Source organism: Anomaloglossus baeobatrachus, chromosome 8 (genome assembly GCF_048569485.1).
Source record: "Anomaloglossus baeobatrachus isolate aAnoBae1 chromosome 8, aAnoBae1.hap1, whole genome shotgun sequence".
NCBI classification, from domain to species: Eukaryota; Metazoa; Chordata; class Amphibia; order Anura; family Aromobatidae; genus Anomaloglossus; species Anomaloglossus baeobatrachus.
Genome location: NC_134360.1, coordinates 115,079,069 through 115,104,872, shown reverse-complemented (window position 1 = coordinate 115,104,872; position 25,804 = coordinate 115,079,069). Strand labels below are relative to the sequence as shown.

The 25,804-nt window shown below is 48.1% G+C and overlaps 1 protein-coding gene across 1 annotated transcript in view; it reads right to left on the bottom strand.

The window, feature by feature from the left end:
- Positions 1-23,399, bottom strand: part of SEC22B (SEC22 homolog B, vesicle trafficking protein) — an 81,785-nt gene extending 58,386 nt beyond the window's left edge. The window contains exons 1-2 of the mRNA XM_075320908.1: positions 23,193-23,399; positions 12,880-12,989 (exon numbers count right to left, since the gene is read on the bottom strand). Of these exons, the coding sequence (XP_075177023.1) occupies positions 12,880-12,989; positions 23,193-23,363 (281 nt within the window). The 5' untranslated portion in view covers positions 23,364-23,399. The remainder of the gene's footprint in view (positions 1-12,879; positions 12,990-23,192) is intronic.
- Between the last annotated feature and the right edge of the window lie 2,405 nt (positions 23,400-25,804).

Sequence of the window (25,804 nt, the reverse complement as noted above, 5' to 3'; positions counted from 1 at the left end):
CACACGGCTGCAAAGGCCGGGGCAAAAGACGCGCCCGTGGCCTCATAGATGGACTTCACCAGGAGCTCTATCTGCCTGTCAGTGGCATCCTTTAGCGATGAGCCATCTGCCACAGATACCACAGATCTAGCCGGCAATCTAGAGACTGGAGGATCCACCTTGGGACATTGAGCCCAACCCTTAACGACTTCAGAGGGGAAGGGGTAACGCGTGTCAGTGAGGCGCTTAGTAAAGCGCTTGTCCGGAACCGCTCTGGGCTTCTGGACAGCGTCTCTGAAGTTAGGGTGATCGAAAAACGCACTACGTGTACGTTTGGGGAACCGAAACTGGTGTTTCTCCTGCGGAGACGCCGACTCCTCTCAGTAGGAGGTGGGGGTGAGAGATCCAACACCTGGTTGATGGACGAGATAAGATCATTCACTAAGGCGTCCCCTTCAGGTGTATCAAGGTTAAGGGCGACGTCAGGGTCAGAGCCCTGAGCTGCGACGTCCGCCTCGTCCTCTAGCGAGTCCTCAAGCTGGGAACCCGAGCAGCGTGAAGAAGTCGGGGAAGATTCCCAGCGAGCCCGCTTAGCCGGTCTAGGACTGTGGTCCGGGCCGGAGTCCTCCACGTGGGACCTAGGGTCCAACCTGGGAGCGCGCTGCGGCGCGGACCGAGAGGGGCCTGGAGGCGACGATCCAACAGGAGCCGGGGCCTGTGTAAGGACCGGTCTGGACTGCAAAGCTTCTAGCAGCTTGGCAGACCATTTGTCCATAGACTGAGCCATGGATTGTGAAAGTGACTCAGAGTTTTTCAGCAAAAGAGGCGAACTCTGTCCCTGCCGCCTGGACAGGGGGAGCAGGGGGGTCTACATGAGCCGAGGGGCCCACTAGTGACCGAGGCTCCGGCTGAGCAAGCGAAACAGGGGTCGAGCATTGCTCACAGTGAGGGTAGGTGGAACCCGCAGGTAACATAGCCCCACAAGAGGTACAGGCCGCAAAAAAACCCTGTGCCTTAACAGCTTTGCTCCTTGTGGACGACATGCTGTTGTCTCCTAGGAGAATGATCACTGAGGGTATATGGGCAAAAAAAGGGGATACAGCCCGACCGAACAGAAATATATATATATATATATAAATATACATCTATTCCGGCACCCTAGGGGGGACCAGCACCGGGTGACCGGTGTGGCTTACCGACCGCTAACAAGCGGCGTGTGTGTGTCCTCCAGATTCCCTGCCTTAGGTCCCCCCGAGCTGCAGAGCTGTTCCTGAGAATCCTCCACCGGCAGAATGCCCAAAAAATGGCTGCCGGAGCTCACAGGGGAGGAGTGGAGCCGTGGGCGGCGCCAGGAAAGTGCGGGAATCTGGGGCCCCCACAGTGATCAGTGAGGGGGGAGGAAACATGCAGGATGCTCCAGCCCTCACATCCGACGTCAGGTCGGCAGTCCCGCCCTTACCCCTGACAGGCAGGCCCGGGGGCGGGATTTTTGCGACTAGGCCGCGATGAAGCCGGGGACTAAATTTGAGACCGTGCCCGACAAGCAGGCACGGTCGGCGCGGAAGTCCGCCGGCCTTCTCAATTCAGCAGCTGCCGCAGCGTCCGGGAAGAAGGTGCGCTACCTGCACAGTCCCCAATGGGGACACAGAGTACCTTAGAGTTGCAGGGCCTGGTCCCTGAGGTTGAATAGACTCCGGTCCGGCAGATTCCCACAGGGGCTGCGGAGGGAGCACGGTCCCAGTAAATGGATGACCGCTCAGGATCCCACTTCTCCCAGAGCCGCTAAGGGATGGTGAAGGAGACGGCATGAGGCTCCGGCCTTTGTACCCGCAATGGGTACCTCAACCTTAACAACACCGCCGACGTAGTGGGGTGAGAAGGGAACATGCCGGGGGCCCCGTGGGGGCCCTCTTTTCTTCCAACCGACATAACTAATATGAGAATGCATGAGTGGATGTGTGCCTCCTTCCACACAAAGCATAAAACTGAGGAGCCCGTGATCCACGGGAGGGTGTATAGGCAGAGGGGAGGGGGTTACACTTTTTAAAGTGTAATACTTTGTGTGGCCTCCGAAGGCAGAAGCTATACACCCAATTGTCTGGGTCTCCCAATGGAGCGACAAAGAAAAAAAAAAGATTTGCGCTACTCTAGTCTGGCTTCCAGTTTGGTTTTCTTGGGCAGATGAAGCAGAGCAGTGTTCATAGTATCATAGTATCATAGTTTTTAAGGTTGAAGGGAGACTCTAAGTCCATCTAGTTCAACCTGTAGCCTAACATGTTGATCCAGAGGAAGGCAAAAAAACCCCAATGTGGCAAACAAGTTCCAATGGGGAAAAAATTTCCTTCCTGACTCCACATCCGGCAATCAGACTAGTTCCCTGGATCAATACCCTGTCATAAAATCTAATATACATAACTGGTAATATTAAATTTTTCAAGAAAGGCGTCCAGGCTCTGCTTAAATGTTAGTAGTGAATCACTCATTACAACATCATGCGGCAGAGAGTTCAACAGTCTCACTGCTCGTACAGTAAAGAATCCTCGTCTGTGATTATGATTAAACCTTCTTTCCTCAAGACGTAGCGGATGCCCCCGTGTTCCAGTCGCAGGCCTAGGTGTAAAAAGATCTTTGGAAAGGTCTCTGTACTGACCCCTCATATATTTATACATTGTGATTAGATCCCCCCTAAGCCTTCCTTTTTCCAAACTAAATAACCCCAAGTTTAATAACCTGTCTTGGTATTGCAGCCCACCCATTCCTCTAATAATCTTGGTCGCTCTTCTCTGCACCCTCTCCAGTTCAGCTATGTCCTTCTTATATATCGGTGACCAGAATTGTACACAGTATTCTAAGTGCGGTCGCACTAGTGACTTGTACAGAGGTAGAACTATATTTTTTTCATGAACACTTATACCTCTTTTAATACATCCCATTATTTTATTAGCCCTGGCAGCAGTTGCCTGACACTGTCCACTAAAGTGAAGTTTACCATCCACCCATGTTCACTTCTTTGGCCAGAATTCTCAGCCCGATTTTCTGGAGCAACTCTAGATATTACCAAAGTGTAGCTAGAAATAGCAATGTGAAAACCACGCTTGATTAAGACAAACTGCAAGCCTTACCCTAAAGAGCTTACTCACTTTTTGTGTGTGCTATTGATGTAGAATGCCAACTTTGCCACAGTTAGTTTGTATAATTTCTGACCTGCTTGATCTGCAATGATCAAATGTGCTGTTATTTAAAGTAGAACTGCGTAGATGTAAGACCAGCTCATCCAGAAAGCAGTAAACCATGAAAACTCAGGCAGTAGGGCCAACATGTAAAGAATGCCAAACCATCCTTAAATGGTTTGTCTACTTTATTTTAACAAATGTGTTAAAGCAGAACTGGGCAATTAGTGGCCTGTGGTACTCACCCAACCCTTCGGCTGTTCTCGACTAGCACACAGACCGGGACATTCAAAGGGATGCAGTGGCGCACCACAGAGCTGCCTTTTCACAAGGCATCTAAATTCACCGGTATCTGCATACTTAGAACGCAGATAGCCACAACAAAAATGGAGAAGCAGAGAACAGTCAGCTTCCTATTCAACCAGCGCAGCAGGCATGATGATAACAATAGATCGCCAGTAATTAAGGGAAACTGTGGGGACCATTATACTATATGAGAGACTGTAGATGCCAGCATACTGTATGTGCGTGTGAACCAGGGCGTGCATGTACGTGTGTGTGTGTGTGTGTGTGTGTGTGTGTGTGTGTGTGCGCGCGTGGGGGGGCATATTGGGGGCTGTGAGGGCCATCATTCTGTATGAGTGGGGAGGGCTGTGTTTTGGAGGGGGGGGTGATAGGGGCCATCATACTGTGACTGTGTGGAGGGCCATCATACTGTGTGTTTATAGTGGGGGTTATAAGGGTCATCATACAGTGTCTGTGCATGAGGAGTTATAGGGGCCGTCATACTGTGTGTGTGTGTGTGTGTGTGGGGGTGGAAGTGATACATTTCACAAGCTACACAATGTTGGCATTTCCAGATGCTGGGAGATTTTTATTGTGGTTTGTTGGTCCCGCTTGTGTGGAGAACAACCATTTTTAACCAAGGTTGCTGTCATAGTCCAGGAAAGACCATGCTGATAATAATTGTCTCCCTTTATAATATATAGCAAATTGACAGTATAATCGTGCCTAATACCCAGCACACCTTATATTTTTATAGTGAAATCTGGTTTTAATTTGCGCAGCAAATCTACCCACCCTGTATCCACAAAAACAAGACACAGTCTTATTTTTTCTTTGCCCCGAAAAAAGCCCTAGGGCTTTGGTCTTAGGCTATGTGCGCACGTTGCGTACAAGCCCTGCAGAAATTTCTGCAGCGATCTGAAGAGCACATGTGCGCTTTAGATCGCTGCAGAAATGTCCGTAGTGAGCGCCGATTCCATGCGCTCTGCCTGCAGCTCCTCCCATAGACAGAGCAGGAGCTGCCGGCAAAGCGCAGGAAAGAAGTGACATGTCACTTCTTTTTGCGCAGCGCTTCGGCAGTAGCCGAAGCGCTGCGCTCTTAGACGCCACGTGCGCACGGCCCCTGCACAATCTCCATAGACTGTGCAGGGGCCGCAGGACGCATGCAGTTACGCTGCGCTACAAAGCGCAGCGTAACTGCATGTTTTTACGCAACGTGCGCACATAGCCTTATTCTCGAGGAGACATGGTTGGGGGAAGGTTTACCTCCCACAAAAAGCAGACCCCCCCCCCCCTTCCCAAGATCGTCATACTTACCAGCCCTGGGTTTCTACTTGGCTCCCAGATTTCCCCGTGAAGTCCGGCAGGCGCTCCTAGCAGGTATGCTGCACGCCGTCCTTCCCTAGCCGACACTCACATACATCAGACCACACACTCACACATCAGATAGCATACATTCACACACACTCACGAAATCGCACATATCGGTATGATCGCGCGCACACACTCACCACATCCAGTAATACCACTTGCTTCCGGCCATGTGATGCGTTCCTCCAGCAGGTCCTGGAAGCTCCACTGCACAGCGTCGCAGGTCCTTACGCTGCCAAGAAGAAAGCGATATCGCTGGACGTGGCAAGTGTGTGTATGCGATCTGTAGTGTGATTCTGTGTGTATGTGATCTGATGTGTGTGTGTGTGTGTGTGTGTGTGTGTGTGTGTGTGTGTGTGTGTGTGTGTGTGTTCCGCCGCAGGGCCTTGATGCATTCCTCTGCTCCTGGTCGGCGTCTGGTGAGTATGATTGCAGGGTTTTCTCTCTTCTTTCTTTTGGTGGTGTCTGCTTTTTATAATGAGGTGTCCTGCAGTACTCTTTCACTTTTACCGCTGCATGGACACGTCATTATTGAACCGCAACTAGATCTTATTTTTGGGGGATGTCTTATATTTAAGCCTCCCTGAAAACTCCTGCTAGGTCTTATAGAGCATCGGAAGTGATCTGCTAATGACCCTCTGCTGCGAGTGCCAGCCGAGGGTTTTACATCTGTGATGCGATCGTATCACAGCTGCGGAGAAGGAGGGAACACTTTCTCCCTCTCCTCCGCTGCCTGTCTCTGCATACATCGCACTGCGGTCTGATGACATCTGAGTGCAGCGCAATGTTTCACACGCACCCACAGAGTTGTATGGGGGTGCGTGAGCTGAGACTCGCTTTCAAATGTAGCATGCTACAATTCATTCTGCTATGGCATGAGAAATCAATCGTAGATGGACACTGCCCCATAGTTTTGCACTGGTGCGAGTGCAATGAAGGGAATTTTGTTTACTTACCGTAAATTCCTTTTCTTCTAGCTCCTATTGGGAGACCCAGACAATTGGGTGTATAGCTTCTGCCTCCGGAGGCCACACAAAGTATTACACTTTAAAAAGTGTAACCCCTCCCCTCTGCCTATACACCCTCCCGTGCATCACGGGCTCCTCAGTTTTGGTGCAAAAGCAGGAAGGAGGAAACTTATAAATTGGTCTAAGGTAAATTCAATCCGAAGGATGTTCGGAGAACTGAAACCATGAACCAAAAGAACAATTCAACATGAACAACATGTGTACACAAAGAACAACAGCCTGAAGGGAACAGGGGCGGGTGCTGGGTCTCCCAATAGGAGCTAGAAGAAAAGGAATTTACGGTAAGTAAACAAAATTCCCTTCTTCTTTGTCGCTCCATTGGGAGACCCAGACAATTGGGACGTCCAAAAGCAGTCCCTGGGTGGGTAAAAGAATACCCCAATAAAAAGAGCCGACAACGGCTCCCTCTTACAGGTGGGCAACCGCCGCCTGAAGGACTCGCCTACCTAGGCTGGCATCTGCCGAAGCATAGGTATGCACCTGATAGTGTTTCGTGAAAGTATGCAGACTCGACCAGGTAGCCGCCTGACACACCTGCTGAGCCGAAGCCTGGTGCCGCAATGCCCAGGATGCACCCACGGCTCTGGTAGAATGGGCTTTCAGCCCTGCAGGGATCGGAAGCCCAGAAGAACGGTAGGCTTCAAGAATCGGTTCCTTGATCCACCGAGCCAAGGTTGACTTGGAAGCCTGCGAACCCTTACGCTGGCCAGCGACAAGGACAAAGAGCGCATCAGAACGGCGCAGGGGCGCCGTGCGAGAAATGTAGAGCTGGAGTGCTCTCATTAGATCTAACAAATGCAACTCCTTTTCACATTGGTGAACTGGATGAGGACAAAAAGAAGGTAAGGAGATATCCTGATTGAGATGAAAAGGGGATACCACCTTAGGGAGAAATTCCGGGACCGGACGCAGAACCACCTTATCCTGGTGAAAAACCAGGAAGGGGGCTTTGCATGACAGCGCTGCCAACTCCGACACTCTACGGAGCGATGTGACTGCCACTAGAAAGACCACCTTCTGTGAAAGACGTGAAAGGGAGACATCCCGCAGTGGCTCGAAAGGTGGTTTCTGAAGAGCCTTTAGCACTCTGTTAAGATCCCAAGGTTCCAGCGGCCTCTTGTAAGGTGGGACTATGTGGCAAACTCCCTGCAGGAACGTGCGAACTTGCGGAAGCCTGGCTAGACGCTTTTGAAAAAATACGGATAGCGCCGATACTTGTCCCTTGAGAGAGCCGAGAGACAACCCCTTGTCCATTCCGGATTGAAGGAAAGACAGAAAAGTGGGTAAGGCAAACGGCCAGGGGGTAAAACCCTGATCAGAGCACCAGGATAAGAAGATCCTCCAAGTCCTATGATAGATCTTGGCGGACGTTGGTTTCCTGGCCTGTCTCATAGTGGCAATGAGATAAGCCTGAGGACGCTAGTAGCCAGGACTCAATGGCCACACAGTCAGGTTGAGGGCCGCAGAATTCGGATGGAAAAATGGCCCTTGAGACAGCAAGTCTGGTCGGTCTGGGAGTGCCCACGGTTGACCCACCGTGAGGTGCCACAGATCCGGGTACCACGACCTCCTCGGCCAGTCTGGAGCGACGAGGATGGCGCGGCGGCAGTCGGACTTGATCTTGCGTAACACTCTGGGCAGCATTGCCAGAGGAGGAAATACATAAGGCAGTCGGAACTGCGACCAATCCTGAACTAATGCGTCCGCCGCCAGAGCTCTGTGATCTTGAGACCGTGCTATGAATGCCGGGACTTTGTTGTTGTGCCGAGACGCCATGAGGTCGACGTCCGGCGTCCCCCAGCGGCAACAGATCTCTTGAAACACGTCCGGGTGAAGAGACCATTCCCCTGCGTCCATGCCCTGGCGACTGAGAAAGTCTGCTTCCCAGTTTTCTACGCCCGGGATGTGAACTGCGGAGATGGTGGAGGCTGTTGCCTCCGCCCACAGCAGAATCCGCCGAACTTCTTGGAAGGCTTGGCGGCTGCGCGTGCCGCCCTGGTGGTTGATGTACGCGACCGCCGTGGCGTTGTCCGACTGTATGCGGATCTGCCTGCCCTCCAGCCACCGATGGAACGCCTTTAGGGCTAGGTACACTGCCCTTATCTCCAGAACATTGATCTGAAGGGAGGACTCTGTCGGAGTCCAGGTTCCCTGAGCCCTGTGGTGGAGAAAAACCGCTCCCCACCCTGACAGACTCGCGTCCGTCGTGACCACAGCCCAGGATGGGGGCAGGAAGGATTTTCCCTTCGACATAGAAGTGGGAAGAAGCCACCACTGAAAAGAGGTTTTGGCTGCCAGAGAAAGGGAGACGTTCCTGTCTAGGGACATCGACCTCCTGTCCCATTTGCGGAGAATGTCCCATTGGAGTGGACGCAGATGAAACTGCGCAAAGGCGAAACGCAGGAAGCGTTGATGCTCTGGTGCGATCGGCACATGGAGATAGGCATCCCTGATGTCGATTGATGCTAGGAAGTCTCCTTGTGACATCGAGGCGATGACAGAGCGGAGGGATTCCATGCGAAACCGTCTGGTTCTCACATGTCTGTTGAGCAATTTGAGGTCCAAAACGGGACGGAATGATCCGTCCTTTTTTGGCACCACGAACAGGTTGGAGTAAAAACCGCGACCCCGTTCCTGAAGGGGAACGGGGATCACAACTCCTTCTGTCTTCCGAGTGTCCACCGCCTGAGCAAGTGCATCGGCTCGCTCGGGGGGCGGAGATGTTCTGAAGAAACGAGTCGGAGGACGAGAGCAGAACTCTATCCTGTAACCGTGAGACAGAATGTCTCTCACCCATCGGTCTTGGACATGTGGCCACCAGGCGTCGCCAAAGCGGGAGAGCCTGCCACCGACCGAGGATGCGGTTTGTGGAGGCCGAAAGTCATGAGGAGGCCGCCTTGGAGACGGTCTTTGGAGGACGTGACTTAGACCGCCATGCAGAAGAGCTCCTCTGGCTCTTCTGTGGCCTGTTGGACGAGGATGATTGGGATCTGGCTGAGGGCCGAAAGGACCGAAACCTCGCCTGAATTTTCCGTTGCTGAGGTCTTTTTGGCTTGGATTGGGGTAAGGACGAGTCCTTTCCCTTAGATTGCTTAATAATTTCATCCAATTGCTCGCCAAACAATCGGTCGCCAGAAAAAGGTAAACCGGTCAAGAACTTCTTGGAAGCAGAGTCTGCCTTCCATTCGCGCAGCCACATGGCCCTGCGGACTGCCACCGAATTGGCGGATGCTACCGCTGTACGGCTAGCAGAGTCCAGGACGGCGTTCATGGCGTAGGACGAAAAAGCCGACGCCTGAGAAGTCAAAGACGCTACTTGCGGAGCAGAGGTACGTGTGACCACATTAATCTCAGACAGACAAGCTGAGATAGCTTGGAGTGCCCACACGGCTGCAAAGGCCGGGGCGAAAGACGCGCCTGTGGCTTCAAAGATGGATTTCATTAGGAGCTCTATTTGCCTGTCAGTGGCATCCTTGAGCGATGAACCGTCAGCCACTGCTACTACGGATCTAGCCGCCAGTCTAGAGACTGGAGGATCCACTTTGGGACATTGAGCCCAACCCTTGACTACGTCAGAGGGGAAGGGGTAACGTGTGTCATTAAGGCGCTTAGAAAAGCGCTTGTCCGGAAAAGCTCTGTGCTTCTGGACAGCATCTCTGAAGTTAGAGTGATCGAAAAAAGCACTCCGTGTACGCTTGGGAAACCTAAACTGGTGTTTCTCCTGCTGTGAAGCCGACTCCTCCACCGGTAGAGGCGGGGGAGATAGATCTAGCACCTGGTTGATTGACGCTATAAGGTCATTTACTATGGCGTCCCCTTCAGGTGTATCCAGATTGAGAGCAACGTCAGTGTCAGAGCCCTGAGCTGCGACCTCTGCCTCATCCTCCAGAGAGTCCTCAAGCTGAGACCCCGAACAGCGTGATGAAGTCGGGGAAGATTCCCAGCGAGCCTGCTTAGCCGGTCTGGGACTGCGGTCCGTGCCGGAGTCCTCCACGTGATACCTAGGGCCCACCCCAGGAGCATGCTGCGGCGCAGACCGAGAGGGGCCTGGGGACGATGACCCCGCAGTGCCCGGGGCCTGTGTAAGGGCCAGCCTGGACTGTAAGGCTTCTAGTATCTTAGCAGACCATTTGTCCATAGACTGAGCCATGGATTGTGAAAGTGACTCAGAGAGTTTCTCAGCTAAAACTGCAAACTCTGTCCCTGCCGCCTGGACAGGGGAGGCCGGCGGTTCTACCTGGGCCGAGGGTCCCACCAGTGCCCGAGGCTCCGGCTAAGCGAGTGCCACAGGGCCCGAGCATTGCTCACAGTGAGGGTAGGTGGAACCTGCAGGTAGCATAGCCGCACAAGAGGTACAGGTTGCAAAATAACCCTGTGTCTTGGCACCCTTGCTCCTTGTGACCGACATGCTGTTCTCTCCTAGGAGAGTAATCACTGAGGGTATATAGCCAAAGGCTAAACACTGCGGCCGAACCTAGAAAATGTATACAAATATAATATATAATAACATATATATATATATATATATATATATATATATATATATATATATATATATATATATATATATATATATATATATATATATATATATATATATATATATATATATATATATATATATATATATATATATATATATAATAACATATATATATATATATATATATATATATATATATATATATATATATATATATATATATATATATATATATATAATAACATATATATATATATATATATATAATAACAATATATATATATATATATATATATATATATATATAATAACATATATATATATATATATAGTTCGGCACCCTAGGGGGACCAGCACCGTGTGACCGGTGTGGCTTACCGACCGCCCAGAGCGGTGTGTGTCCACCAAATCCCCTGCCTTGGGTCTCCCAGAGCTGCAGCCAGAAGTCCTCCACCGGCAGAATGTGATTAAAACATGGCTGCCGGCGTTCTAAGGGGAGGAGGGAGCCGTGGGCGTGATCAATAAAGTGCGGGAATCTGGTGCCCCAGAGTGATGAGTGAGGGGGGAGGAGTACACTAAAGTATGCTCCAGCCCTCACAGTCGGCGTCAGGCCGACCATCCCGCCCTTACCCCTGACTGGCAGGCCCGGGGGCGGGAGTTTAATGCACTAGGCCGCAAAAGCCGGGGACTAAATTTAATACCGCGGCCGGCAAGCAGGCGCGGTCGGCGCGGTAGTCCCGATCGTGACACAAAAACAGCAGCCGCTGCAGCGTCTGAGACCAAGTGCTCCATGCACCGTCCCCAAGGGGACACAGAGTACCTTTATGATGCAGGGCCTGTCCCTGATGATACTCAGTCTCCTGTCCGTCAGAATCCCACAGGGGCTGCGGAGGGAGCCCGGTCCCAGTGCCTGGATGACCGGTTAGGATCCCACTTCTCCCAGAGCCTCTAAGGGATGGGGAAGGAAAACGGCATGTGGCTCCAGCCTTTGTACCCGCAATGGGTACCTCAACCTTAACAACACCGCCGACTTAGTGGGGTGAGAAGGGAGCATGCCGGGGGCCCTGGCGCCCTCTTTTCTTCCATCCGATATAATCAGCAGCTGCTGCTGACTAAAATGTGGAGCTTGAGTGAATGTGTGCCTCCTTCAACACAAAGCATAAAAACTGAGGAGCCCGTGATGCACGAGAGGGTGTATAGGCAGAGGGGAGGGGTTACACTTTTTAAAGTGTAATACTTTGTGTGGCCTCCGGAGGCAGAAGCTATACACCCAATTGTCTGGGTCTCCCAATGGAGCGCCAAAGAAATGATGTTTTATCCGATTGCACTCGTCCGTGCAAAATGCAAGTGGAACCGAGGTCTAAGACTGTAGCACAGAAATTCTGATATTATTCACCTTTGGTAATTTATTGTGCGCCCCTTTCTATTTTATTATTAGGAAAAATAAAAACAAGTAATGGCTCTTGGAAAAGGGAGGCAAAGACTAAAAAAAAAAAATACTGGTCTCAAATGGGTTAAGAAATGAAAAATTAATATAAAATAATGAGTTGAATTACATTCACCCTGTTGGTTCGGTCCTCCACAATAGTGAGTCTCTAAGGCCTATGTCACATGGCGAGAAAAACGGTGCGAGCGGAATGTGATAAAAAAAAAAATTGCATTCCACTTGGGCCTATATTACTCCATGGGGCAGCACCCATGAGCAATTATTTTCCCAGCCCTAATCGGACCGAGAAAAAACAGTCACAGAATGCAGTGAGTGGAATGCGATCCTGTTCCACTCGCACCTATGCAAGTCTATGGGAGGAGAGAAACATTGCACTGCACTCGCATTACACCGATGTAACGTAAGAGCAGTGCGATTCTCGCATCAGCCAGCAACGGAGGAGATAGAGGGATGTATCTCCTCCGCAGCGTTGCCCCCCCCCCCCCCAACTGTGGTCTGATCGGACCACAGTCTCATGACATTCGGCTCCCGCTGTGCTGCAAGCGTGAGCCAAGTGTCATGGGAGCACTCACACAAATCCCCGTGTGGCCCCGGCCTAAAGTAGCCCATTGAGAAAATAATGGCCTAAATAATGTCAGAGACATGAGCTATGGCACTTACATACTAAGTATATAGGTATTAGGGTACGTGCCCATGATACGGACACACCGCATCCTGGACACAGTGTGTCCTCACCTGCAGGGCCCAGAGTGCTGTCTGCAGGACACCGCAGTTGCCCATGCCTACGGTCAGCTGCAGACTTTCTCTCTGTTCTTCCTGCAGAGAACACTCTCTCGCAGCTCTACAGTAATAAATTTGTTAACAAGGGAATAATTATATCAGCTCTTCAAATGAAGGCAAGATTAGCACTTTTCAACTTGGACATAAACAAGAGAGCTCAAACTTCTAGCAGACAAGGATATTGAAGAACAAGGAGTAGAAAACATACAACAATTACTGGTAAAGTACATCTAATGTAATAGCTTGTGTGTAACTGCACAAAAATAAAAGCAAAAAAAAAAAAAACATTTCATATGTCCAACAGAATAAAAAACACAATTATTCTTATATACTCACTGAAAAGTCATTGCTCCTGCCTCCAGCGTACATCGAGCAGGCGACTGTTCATTTAATTTACGGAAGAGCTGCTTGGCTTGGTTTTGATATTGCTGCAAATCTCGCCCAGACTGCATTAAAAAAAATAAAAACAAAAAAAAAAAACTATATAAAAATCAAACTGTATTCAACATTAATAATAATAATAATAATAATAATAATAATAATAATAATAATAATAATCTTTATTTCTATAGCGCCAACATATTCCGCAGCGCTTTACAATTCAGGAGGCTCATATACATATCATATACATAAACATATACAAACAAGTAACAATTATAGAAGATACAATATTTAAAGGGAAAAGTGGCAACCCTGCTCGTGAGAGCTTACAATCTACAATGAGGTGGGGGGAGGGGCAAGGTACAAGTGCTTATTTACAATGACAATCCAGCCATCTCATGGGGGATAGATAATGGCTTCCTGGACCAGTTGGCTAGAGTGTTGAGATGCATTTGGGTGCCATGGAGTTTGACGTGGGGTTATGTTCTGAGAAGTTGTAGAGGGATTAGGTGAAAGTAGTTTGGCTTCGGAGTGTGATAGGCCGTCCTAAAAAGATGCGTTTTTAGGGAGCGTCTGAAGCGGAGTAAGTTGTGATTTGTCCTAACTTCTTGGGGTAGAGCGTTCCAGAGGGTTGGTGCAGCTCGGAAGAAGTCTTGGATTCGGGAGTGGGAGGTTCGAATTAGTGTGGATGTTAGTCGAAAGTCATTTGCAGAGCGTAGAGAACGGGTGGGATGATAGAGAGGAGGGTGGAGATGTAGGGGGGTGCTGTACTGTGGAGAGCTTTGTGGGTGAGAACAAGCAGTGTGAATTGGATCCTGTGATATATGGGCAGCCAGTGCAATGACTGGCAAAGAGCAGAGGCATCCGAGTAGCGGTTAGCCAGATAGGTGACCCTGGCTGCTGCATTAAGGATGGACTGTAGAGGGGAGAGTCTAGTTAGGGGGAGACCAATTAATAGAGAGAGTTACAGTAGTCAAGGCGAGAGTGGATCAGGGCCACGGTGAGGGTTGTCGTCGTTTCCATTGTGAGAAAGAGGCGGATTCTAGAGATGTTCTTGAGTTGCAAGCGGCAGGTGCGGGCAAGAGATTGTATGTGGGAGGTGAAGGAGAGATCGGTGTCAAGTATAACACCCAGACAGTGGGCCTGTGGCCTAGGACTTATCGTTGTGCCACACACAGAGAGGGAGATGTCAAGTTTAGGAAGGTTGGGAGATGGAGGGAAAAGCAGAAGTTCAGTTTTGGAAAGGTTAAGTTTGAGATAGAGAGCAGACATGATGTTGCAAACTGCAGTCAGGCAGTCACTTGTGTTCTGTAGTACAGCGGGGGTGAGCTCAGGGGATGAGGTGTATAGCTGTGTGTCATCAGCATAAATATGGTACTGGAAGCCAAATCTGCTGATGGTCATTCCAATTGGGGCAGTGTAGAGGGAGAAAAGAAGAGGGCCAAGGATTGAACCTTGAGGGGCCCCAACAGTGAGAGGAAGAGGAGAAGATGTGGAGCCAGCAAATGATACGCTGAATGAGCGGCCAGAAAGATAGGAAGAGAACCAGGAAAGAACAGTGTCCTTTAGGCCGATAGAATGGAGCATAGAGAGAAGGAGATGGTGGTCAACAGTGTCGAAGGCGGCATTAAAGGAGCTTTGATTTGAATAGTGCGAAGTTGACATGCCAATGTATGGGCAGCAGTAATGCTGTCTCTAGTAGAGCTGAGCGGAGCCATGGAAGCTCAGTGGGTTCAGCCGGACTTTAGATAAACTTTGATCTGGGACCCGGACCTGACCAATTGAAGTCACTAATTGGGCAGTTCAGGTCTGCGCCCACATGCAGACAGCCATAAACCGAACACCTCCAAGGGAGGGTGGCCAGAGGTTTGGTCCACACTACATCCGAGCACACTGTTATTACCCTGTGCGAACCGATCAATCATTGCAAGAGTCTGGCACTGGGCTAAGCACCGAGCATACCCAAGCACAGCGATGGTCACCCAAGTGGTTTGCATACATAAAGCAGCCAATCTCTGTTTTGTTGGTTTTTTTTTTAAAGTCTCTGTTTCGTATAAACTCCGAACCTCAGGTTCACTAGTCACTAGTAAATCTGTGAATTGGTCATGGCACCCTAAGGGGCACTTTGCACACTACGACATCGCAGGTGCGATGTCAGTGGGGTCAAATCAAAAGTGACGCACATCCGGCGTCGCTGTCGACATCGTAGTGTGTAAATCCTTTACGATACGATTAACGAGCGCAAAAGCGTCGTAATCGTATCATCGGTGTAGCGTCGGTCATTTCCATGAATTGGGAAAGACCGATGTTACGATGTTGTTCCTCGTTCCTGCGGCAGCACACATCGCTGTGTGTGAAGCCGCAGTAGCGAGGAACATCTCCTTAGCTGCGTCCCGGCCGGCTATGCGGAAGGAAGGAGGTGGGCGGGATGTTTACGTCCCGCTCATCTCCGCCCCTCCGCTTCTATTGGCCGCCTGCCGTGTGACGTCGCTATGACGACGCACGACCCGCCCCCTTAATAAGGAGGCGCTTCGCCGGCCAGAGTGATGTCACAGGGCAGGGGAGTGCATGTGAAGCTGCCGTAGCGATAATGTTCACTACGGCAGCTATGACCATAATATCACAGCTGCGACGGGGGCGGGGACTATCGTGCACGGCATTGCAGCATCGGCTTGCGATGTCGTAGTGTGCAAAGTGCCCCTATGTGTATGTGCCCATGATGAGGACTCACTGCGTCCTGGACACAGCGGGTCCTGACCTGCGGGGCCGCGCGTCTCCTCAGCAGGAGACCGTAGCTACCCGTGCCCATGATCAGGGTTCGGTGCACTGCGGTCTCTCGCTTGTGTTCTCCTTACAGAGGACGCATGCGAATCCGCAGCAAACAATTTACATGCTGCGGTCTGGAAATCCGCACCGCAGGTCAGTGTTTGCTTCGAAAAAAACAAGCACAGTGGGCACAGGATTTTTAGAAATCCCCTCCTCTGTGCTTGTACTGTACAACGCAGCGTTTCGGACGCAGGGAAAACACACTACATCCAAAACACTGCAAACACTGATCGTGGGCACGCACCCCAAGGGTATGTGCACATTGGCTTTCTGACAAATTCTATTTGAAAAAGCACACAAAAAAAATGACCAGCTGCGCGCAAGGTAAAAGCAAGTCTCTGTTCACTTTATTTGAGCTTCTTTTAATCACTTCAGGGCTCAAAAGCCAACATGAGGTTGAAAGAAGTGACCTGACATTTTTCAGAAAGAAAGCAGCTCACTAGTTCACATACAGTTATGTCCAGAAATATTCAGACGGTGACAAGTCTTGGCATTTTAGCTCAATACCAAAACATATCCAAGATTCAGTTATATTATCAATCTGGCCTTAACCCCTTCACTCCCGGGAGATTTTTCGTTTTTTTTGCTCCCCTTTTTCTGAGAGCCGTAACTTTTTTATTTTTCCGTCAATCTTGCCATATAAGGGCTTGTTTTTTGCAGGACGAGTTGTACTTGTAAATGAAACCATATGTTTTATCATATAGTGTACTGGAAAAAAGCAAAAAAAATGTCAAGTGCACAAAAACTGCAAAAAAAAGTGTGATCGCACAATAGTTTTTGGGATATTTTATTCACAGTGTTTAGTATACGATAAAACTGATGTGTGGGTGTGATGTCCGAGGTCGGTGCGAGTTTGTAGACACCAAACATGTATAGGTTTACTTTTATCTAAGGGGTTAAAAAAAACCTCAAGTTTGTAAAAAAAAAAAAAAAAAAAAAAGTGGCGCATATATAGCGCCATTTTCCAAAACCCGTAGCGTTCTCATTTTTCAGGATCTATGACTAAGTGACTGCTTGTTTTTTGCGTCTCGAGCTGTCATTTTTAATGGTAGCATTTGTGCGCAGATGCTACGTTTTGATCGCCTGTTATTGCATTTTGCACAAAATTTACAGCGACCAAAAAATGTAATTTTGGCGTTTGGAATTTTTTTTTACCGCTACGCCATTTACCGATCAGATTAATTGATTTTATATTTTGATAGATCGGGCATTTCTGAACGCGGCGATAGCAAATATGTGTTAGGTTTTTTTATTTTTTTAAAACTTTTTTTTATTTTACTAGGTCCTCTAGGGGACTATTACAATCAGCAGTCTGATCACTCTTTCATTTCTTCAGATCACAGCTACACAGATGAGATCTGGAGAAAAGCTGCTTTAGGCCGATGTCACACTTGCGATTGCCTTGCATGTATCTTGCGCGAGTCTCCTGGTGTATCACCCAGCATGGACTCACACACTCCCCACAGGAGTGTCTCAGCTGCATAGAGATGCATGCAACCAACCCGCTCCTGTGAGGAGAGTGCGAGTCCGTGCCAGGTGATGCACCGCGAGACTCAGGAGAGGCAACCGCAAGTGTGACACTGGCCTTACTCTCACACACTGTCCTCTGCTAGCAGTGAGAGAAAGTGACTCCTGATAGCTACAAGAGTCATCACATGACCCTGTGCTACCATGGCAACCACCGGAAGTCACGTGATCACGTCACGTGACTTCCGATGGGGGTGGGTAAGTTATCCTTATGGCAGCGCGCATTTACATCTCACTGTCAGATTTTGACAGCGAGATGTAAGGGGTTAACAGGCGCGGGTGGAACGCGATTCCACTCGCGCCTGGCAGGCACACATCTCAGCTGTTGAAATCAGCTGAGATGTGAGCGGATTACAGCGGACTGGCCACGGCAACCCGCGGGGATTAACCTCACACGCTCCATGACGTACCCAGTACGTCGTGTGTCGCGAAGAGGTTAAAGTGCAGACTATCAGCTTTAGGCCATGTGCGCATGTTGCATCATGTATCTTGCAGTTAAAAACGCATCCTCTGGCAGAATTTCTTTGTAACCACAAAAACGCAGGAAAAATGCATGCGTTTTTGCCGCGTTTTGACTGCGTTTTACATGCTTTTTCAGTGCTTAAAATGGGATGCGTTTTCAATACAAAGACACTACTAAATAAAGTTTGCACATTCAAACACTAGGAAATTTTTTTAAAAAAAAATCCTTTAAATTAAACATTATAATGATAATTTTCATAAAAAGATTATTGAGATTTAATATTTATATTAAAAATAAAATTACCTTATTGTTTGACTTTTTTTTTTAAAGTCGGGCTGCATGTGAGGGCAAAAGGAAACCTCTTGACCTCACTATAATGCTAAAAATGCATGCTTACATTTTGTCAAAAAAAGCATGCGTTTAGCATCAAAAAAGCATGTAAAACGTATGAATTTTCATTTTGGATGCGTTTTGATAATTGTCATTGACTTCAAGGTTAGTAAACCGCTGCCAAAATGGCAAAAACAATTGACATGTTGCTTCTTCAAACGCAGAGATTTTGACAAATTTTACGCACCTTAAATCGCTGCGTTTTTAAAAGCATCGTGCGCACAAAAAAGCTCAAATTTCCATAGACTTTGCCTGGAAATCAAAACGCATGCAATTTTGAAATAAAACACTGTGGAAAGGCATGAAAAAACGCAACGTGCACACACAGCCTAAGGCCTCTGCCACACTCACGTGAAATTCACGCACGTGCCGAGAGACACGTATTTTCCCTGCGTGTTGCATGCAGGTAAGTACGTGTCTCTGGTACGTGCGTGACACGTGTGTTCTACGTGTGCTATCCGCGATAGCACACGTAGAATCAGTAATTATTATACTCACCTGGTCCTTCCTGCTGTCCGCGCTGCTGTCCGTGGTGCTGATCCTCGGTCTCCAGCCCTCCCGTCTCCCCGCTGCTGCTGCTGCCAGGCAGTGAAGTGAATATTCAATGAGAATAATGAGCGGCGGTCGGCAGCAAGAGGCAGCAGCGGCAGAGACAGGAGGGCTGGAGAAGGTGAGTAAATGTTTTGTTTTTTTTTCACTGACATGTGTGTTTTCTCCGGCGCGTGTCACACGGGACCGCATCCACACTACACCCGTGTGGTACGGGTGCGGGCCGTGTGACACCCGTGCTGCCGGTGAAAAAACGGACGTGTCAGCGCTTTGAAAATCGCACACACGTACAAACGCACACGGACACACGTTCCGTGTGGTTTTACGTGTGTGTGCCTGCTACAATAGGGTAGCATTGGTTAAAGTGTCTCCGTGCCGCCGGTACGTGTAAAAAATGACAAACACGTGCCGGAGGCACGGATGTGTGGCGCAGGCCTTAGGGTGCTCGCACACGAGCGTCTAAAACAGACGAGTGAAATGTGGGCGTGATATCATGGAGTCACCGTCGCTCATTCTATCCTACGTGCATTGTGGCAGGCTTCTTTTCCAGGTGTTCACGCGCCGGCTTCAGACGCGCATTGCGCATGTGCAGTGCGCGTCTGAAACTGACAAGGAAAACCCGGAAGAGAAGCCTGCCGCAATAGTAAGTGTAAACGTGCGCAGGATAAAATGAGCGACGGCGACGTTGCTCATGTGACTCCATGGTATCACGCCCACAGGGGCGTGATACCACGGAGATTATGCAGGGACAAGGCGCCGCCCCTGTGACCAATTACCCTGCTATTTACATAGGAATTATGAAGGTAAAAAAACGTTTATTACTTTCATATTATACAATTTTATAACACAGGGATGGGTAGAGAGGTGTAATTAGGGCACACATGCGTCTGCTAATAGGTCAGAACGCCTATTCTAAGTGACAGGTTCCCTTTAAACCAGAGAGTTATGTCACAAAAACTAGTTACATTGAATCTGTTAGCAGGTTTTTGCTATATATTTCATTCAGGAGAAATTGCACAATAAATTTTATGGTGCATTTTTTCCTGTTACTTGTGAAAATGAAAGATTTGGTGCTAAGACAATAGTTTTGTAAGAAAAAGTACATTTTTCATTTTTTCCTTCCACATTGTCTTAATTCCTGTGAAGACCCTAAAGGGTTAATAAACTTCTTGGATATGGTTTTGAGCAGTGTGAGGGGTGCAGTTTTAAGAATGGTGTCGCTTTGGGGTATTTTCTGTCACCTAGGCTTCTCAAAGTCACTTGAAATGTGATGTGGTCCCTAAAATAAAATTGGTTTTGTAAATTTTGATGGAAAAATTAGAAATTGCTGATTAACTTTTAACCCTTCTAACTTCCTAAAAAAAATATAAATTATATATATATATATATATATATATATATATATATATATATATATATATATATATATACTGCAGGGTCCGCTCTGGAGCGCTGCTGGAGGCCGGTGAACGCTGAGGGCGGCAGAGTTAGATCTCCTGCTTTCGCTCATATAATATGCACAGCCACTGTCCATCACCATGGTGCTGAAACCGCACCGCAGTGACGGGCTGGGGGAGCGGTGCATATTATATGAGCCTGCGCCCCCCTGTGATGGTACATGCCCCCCTGTGTTAGATATGGCCCCCATACTGCTGCTTATCCTAAAATAAAAAATCTTTACTTACCTCCTCCAGCGTTTCTCCCCGTGTCTCTGCTTCCACTGTGATCAGGCACGCAGAGATGAGATCACTCTGCTGTGCCGATCACATGACCGGCACCGAGAACCAGGAAGTGGAGGAACTGAAGCACGGAGGGAGACAGGAGGGAGATCAGCGCTGGAGGAGGTAAGGAAAGAGTGTTTTATTTTACTATGGGCAGCAGCATGGGGGCGATATCTAACACAGGGGGAACGTGTGCAATCCATAGGGGGCCATAGGCAGCACAGGGGAACATATGCAATCCATAGGGGGCCATAGGCAGCACAGAGGAACGTGTGCAATCCATAGGGGGCCATAGGCAGCACAGGGGAACGTGTGCAATCCATAGGGGGCCATAGGCAGCACAGGGGAACGTGTGCAATCCATAGGGGGCCATAGGCAGCACAGGGGAACGTGTGCAATCCATAGGGGGCCATAGGCAGCACAGGGGAACGTATGCAATCCATAGGGGGCCATAGGCAGCACAGGGGAACGTATGCAATCCATAGGGGGCCATAGGCAGCACAGGGGAACGTGTGCCAGCACAAGGGGATTATATTCAATATAAGGGGGCCAAATCCAGATTAAGGGGGCTAATTTTAGGATGGGGAGCTATGAGGGACATATACCCTATATGATTTGTTAGACGGACACTGGCAGTATAAGATGGACCCCATTTAACATTAAAAAAAATTCTCTTTTCCTTCACCAAATTTGGGGGTGCGTCTTATAATCAGGTGCGTCTTATAAAGCGAAAAATACGGTAAATAAATAATAAAAAAAAATCAACGTTTAAAAATTGCAAAATTTTCGTCAAATTTCAGGGGTTTTTTTCACAAATAAATCGTCCTAAATTTACAACTAACATGAAGTACAATATGTCACGAAAAAAATCTCCGAATCACCGGGATCCACTGAAGCGTTCCAGAGTTATAACCTCATAAATGACACTGGTCAGAATTGACAAAAATGGCCCAAGTCAGAAGGGTGTTTTAGTGACGGGGGAGGGGGGTGCTAATCCCTGCCTAACCATCCCTGTACACACTAGCATAGATAAAGGGATCTGTAGAAAAAGTAGAGAGAGGGGGGAGAGAGAGAGACCAGGAGTGATTTTAAATGATTTCGATCGTTTTGCTGGACATGCTGAGCATGCGCAGTAGAATGTGACGGAATCCGCCACCATAGACAATCATTAGACACCGTGGCGTATTCCAATGGAATACGTCAAGGTGTGCCATTTTAACGACACAAAAAACGCTACATGCAGTGTTCCTTCCGCCCTACGCAGTGTCAAAATAACGACTCAGCGTCGTGCAGCGGATGCAACGCACACACGTGCGTTACAGTGTGTCTTCCATACAAGTCTATGGAGAATAGCGCAGTGTGTTAACGGACTGCGCTATTCTCCACAGCGGCAGATTGCGCTTAACGCAAGTGTGACACCGTTCTTAGCATGTTAGTACACCCCTGTGGGCATATTAACATGCTAACAGAGCCGACTAGAAAGGGAACCAACACCCAGGGGACTAGTCCCCGCGCTCATTACCATAATATGAAAGCTCTTTAGAAATACTGTATCTAAAGATCCCTTTATCTATACTAGTGTATACAGGGACGGTTAGGCAGGGATTAGTAAAATGCACCTAGAACTGCTCGTGGTGCTGGCTGCATATTGCACCTGACAGGTTCCCTTTAAAGTGGTTATCGAATTGCTGCTCAAATATTTACAGGAGGAAGAACTGTTTTAAAAATTGATATAAAGTTAGGTAGCGACCTGCTTCGTCCCCCACTGATCCAGCACAGGCTGTTCTGCTGGGGTGTGCCAGGACAAGAAGCAATAAGGTCCTGTCCGAGGGTCATCTGAACACAGTAAGTCTAGTTTCACACTTGCGTTGAACGGCATCCGTTGCGTTGTGTGACGGATGCAACGGATGCGTTGCATATAATGGCACAACGGATCGTACAAAACAACGGAAAGCTTTTATTTTTTTTTCTTCCTTACAGTTTTACCGGCAGCAGACTATTGTGAACGATCAGCTGATCCCCCGGCGGCCGGGCGCTCAGCTGAGCGCTCTCACATGCTGGCGGCCAGGCGCTCAGCTGAACGTTCAGCCGAGAAACAAAATAAAGTTTCTGTGATTTAAAAAAAAAAAAAAGGAGCATGCGCAGTGAAAAATAAAGGTTTCCGCTGCTCAAAAAACCATTACATGCTGCTTTCTTTCCGCCCGATGCAGCGTCAAAATAACAACGCTGCGTCGTCCAGCGGATGCAACGCTGACACTTGCGTTACAGTGCGTCGTCCATACAAGTCTATGGAGAATAGCGCAGTACGTTAACGGACTGCGCTGAACGCAAGTGTAAAAGTACCCTGATTGCCTCATTAGATGTGGCTGCTGTGATGACGCTTGGTCTAGTCACCGTGTCCTGACACACACCACCATGGTGGCCAGCCCTTGACTCGCAGGAGTTACACGCAAGGCAGCAGAGCTCACTTCTTTTTTTAAACTCCCTTCAAATTGTACATTTTTATGTAAAGATTAGAGAAACCTTGTATAGAAGAAAATGTTCGCACAGTGCAGCTTGTGAGTGAATTACTCGCTCTGGACATTAGCAGTCGCCTTATGTGGAGGAGATACCGGCTGCTGCCGCTCCCAATGGGATCATGCACCTTCACCACCGATAATGCCAACACAGCAGGCATACAGGCACGGGGATCTCCCGGAAAGCCTCAGCTCAGTGCCCGACAGTTCATGGACTTACCGAGGACACGGGAATACACTGCCATGTGCCCAGTCTGTGCTACACACAGCACTTACCTGCTCGTCCTCCTGCATGGACGCTGCCAGGGGCAGACCGTCAGCCACTCGGGCTATCAGTGTAAGCAGCACCATGTTTACCACACCAGAACCTGACAGGCACAGCGATGAGCGATGAGTTGGCCGGAAGTGTTTCCAGCAGTTCTTGGTTGCACTAGAACGGTCTCCCATATGTTCGTCCCCTTGAGTTCAGAAGAAGCGTTCCGTGAGACAAAGATTCCGCTGTAATGAGAAGACTTTAACGGTAGTTCCCAGTATCGTGGCCAGTCCACAGTGTGCAGAGACTGAAGGAGGAGCTCCATGCTCCGCTCCCCGCAGCCATGTGTGCGGCTTGTGTACCGCGTCTGACCTGGTCCGCTCGGGCGGCTATCACTCTGGGCTGCTCTCCTTTACGCCTGCTCTGGGCTTCCTGAACACGAAATTTTATGAAAAAACTCAGTGTTAAAATTCTGACAAAACCGCTTGAAAATTTGCAAGAAAATTCATGTTTTTCACAATAAACGTATCTCCTAGGAGGACATTGATGTTGAGATGAATAAATATACCGTGCAGTCAATTATATCAGGTATAATATTCTCTTAATCCCTTCACCCCCTGGCCCTAAAACCACTCCATGACCGGGCCATTTTATTCAGTTCTGACCAGTGACAGGCTATAATTCTGGTGCTTCAGTGGATCCCGGTGATTCTGAGATTGTTTTTTGTGACATATTGTACTTCATGATAGTGATAAAATTAGGCCAGTATTTTTTGCATTTATTTGTAAAAATATTTTAAATTTGGTGAAAATATTGCAATTTTCAAACTTTGAAATGGTATGCCCATAAGGCTCTGTGCGAACGTTGCGTATTTTCGTGCAGTTACGCTGCGTATTGCACTGCAGCATCACTGCAATCATCCTGCGTACCCAGCACAATCTATGAAGATTGTGCATAATCCATGCGCACGTTGCGTTTTAGAACGCAGCGATTTGCATACTGCCAAATCGCTGCGTTCTAAAAAGCAACATGTCACTTATTCCGTGCGCTTTAGATGCAGCCCCCGCTCTGTCTATGGTGGGAACAGCATCCAGAGCGCATGAAATCGACTTTTTTACTGCATTCATTATGCAGTGTTTCTGCAGCGATTTGACGACGCGCACATGTGCTGTCAAATCGCTGCAGAAATTTCTGCAGGGACATGATGCAACGTGCGCACATACTCTAAATCTGAAAGTTGTCACACAAAATAGTTACTAAATAACTTTTCCCACATGTCTACACCAGCGCAATTTTTGAAACATGTTTTTTTTTGTTGGGATTCATGACAATTTTCTCATTTGTCCAATAAAATGTCCAAAACCATTTTTTTTAGGGACCACATCTCATTTGAAGTGACGTTGAGAGGCCTAGGTGACAGAAAATACCCAAAAGTGACACCAGTCTGAAAACTGCACCCCTATGAATATGTGCTCACGATCAGGACCCACTGCCTCTTGGACGCAGTGGATCCTGACCTGTGGGGCCACACATCTCCTTGGCAGGAGAACGCAGGAGACCGCAGCTGCTTGATCAAGGTTCAGTGTGCTGTGGTCTTCTCGCTTGTGTTCTCCCAACAGAGGACGCATGCGACGTCGCTGAATACAATTGAGGTTAGGGTAAACTCTTAGAAATGTTCTCTAGTAGCCTGCTGCTGACCTAATTAAAATGGATCAAGTGCATGCTTGAAACATCTTTCCTCAATCAGAGGTGAGCCCAAACAGACTGATTTATTCCAAGTACATTGATATATATAAATTAGGAAAAGGGTCATTCCATGTCAAGTGGACCAGTGGTCCCCACTCGACCTTCTCCGATTTTGCTGAAAATTTATAAGGATGTACATGTATGTTTGAAAAGAGGTTCTGTAAATTTTTAGGGCCAGATCTCAAATACATTGGGCACTGTTGACCTTTCACTGGAGGTCCCACCAAGCCTGCAGCTTCAGCTAAGAGGATTTTGCAAACTTTGGCACATAGCCATTAGAGTTCTATACTGGCTATGATGCTGAAATTTGGCATACTAGCTCAACTTTTGCTGCTAAACACGATAAAATTATTACCGGCTATGACAAAACAATATTTCGGCCACAATTTTGTGTCAAAATAGAGATTGTGTCAAAACGTGTCGCATAAAATTTATGCCTAACTTTGCCCATATATAACTCAAGACCAAAAACCAATAGTAACTGGTGCTTTGCCCTTTACACCAAACATCTACGTGACTTTGCATTGCTGCAATATCACGGTCAAAGCATATGTATTTGTGGAAATATTCACACCCACATATGATGACAAACTTTAAAAAAACGAATTTTACCTATTTTTAGGTCAAATTTCTCAAAAAGGGTACCCCTAAAATATATTAATTCTGATATCATTAGAAAGAGCACATTTTTATCTACAAGAATCATTTTGGGGTTTTTTTTGGAGTCTCTCAGTTTAAGAAAAGAAAAATGCCACTGAACATGGTGTTATTTATTAATACGCAATGAATGGTAACTGCACTATTCAAACCCTTGTGTTGGTCCATGGTGGTTATACCACAACCAATTCACTAAGAATTGGTCTTATAATCCTATTAAGAATTGTAATAA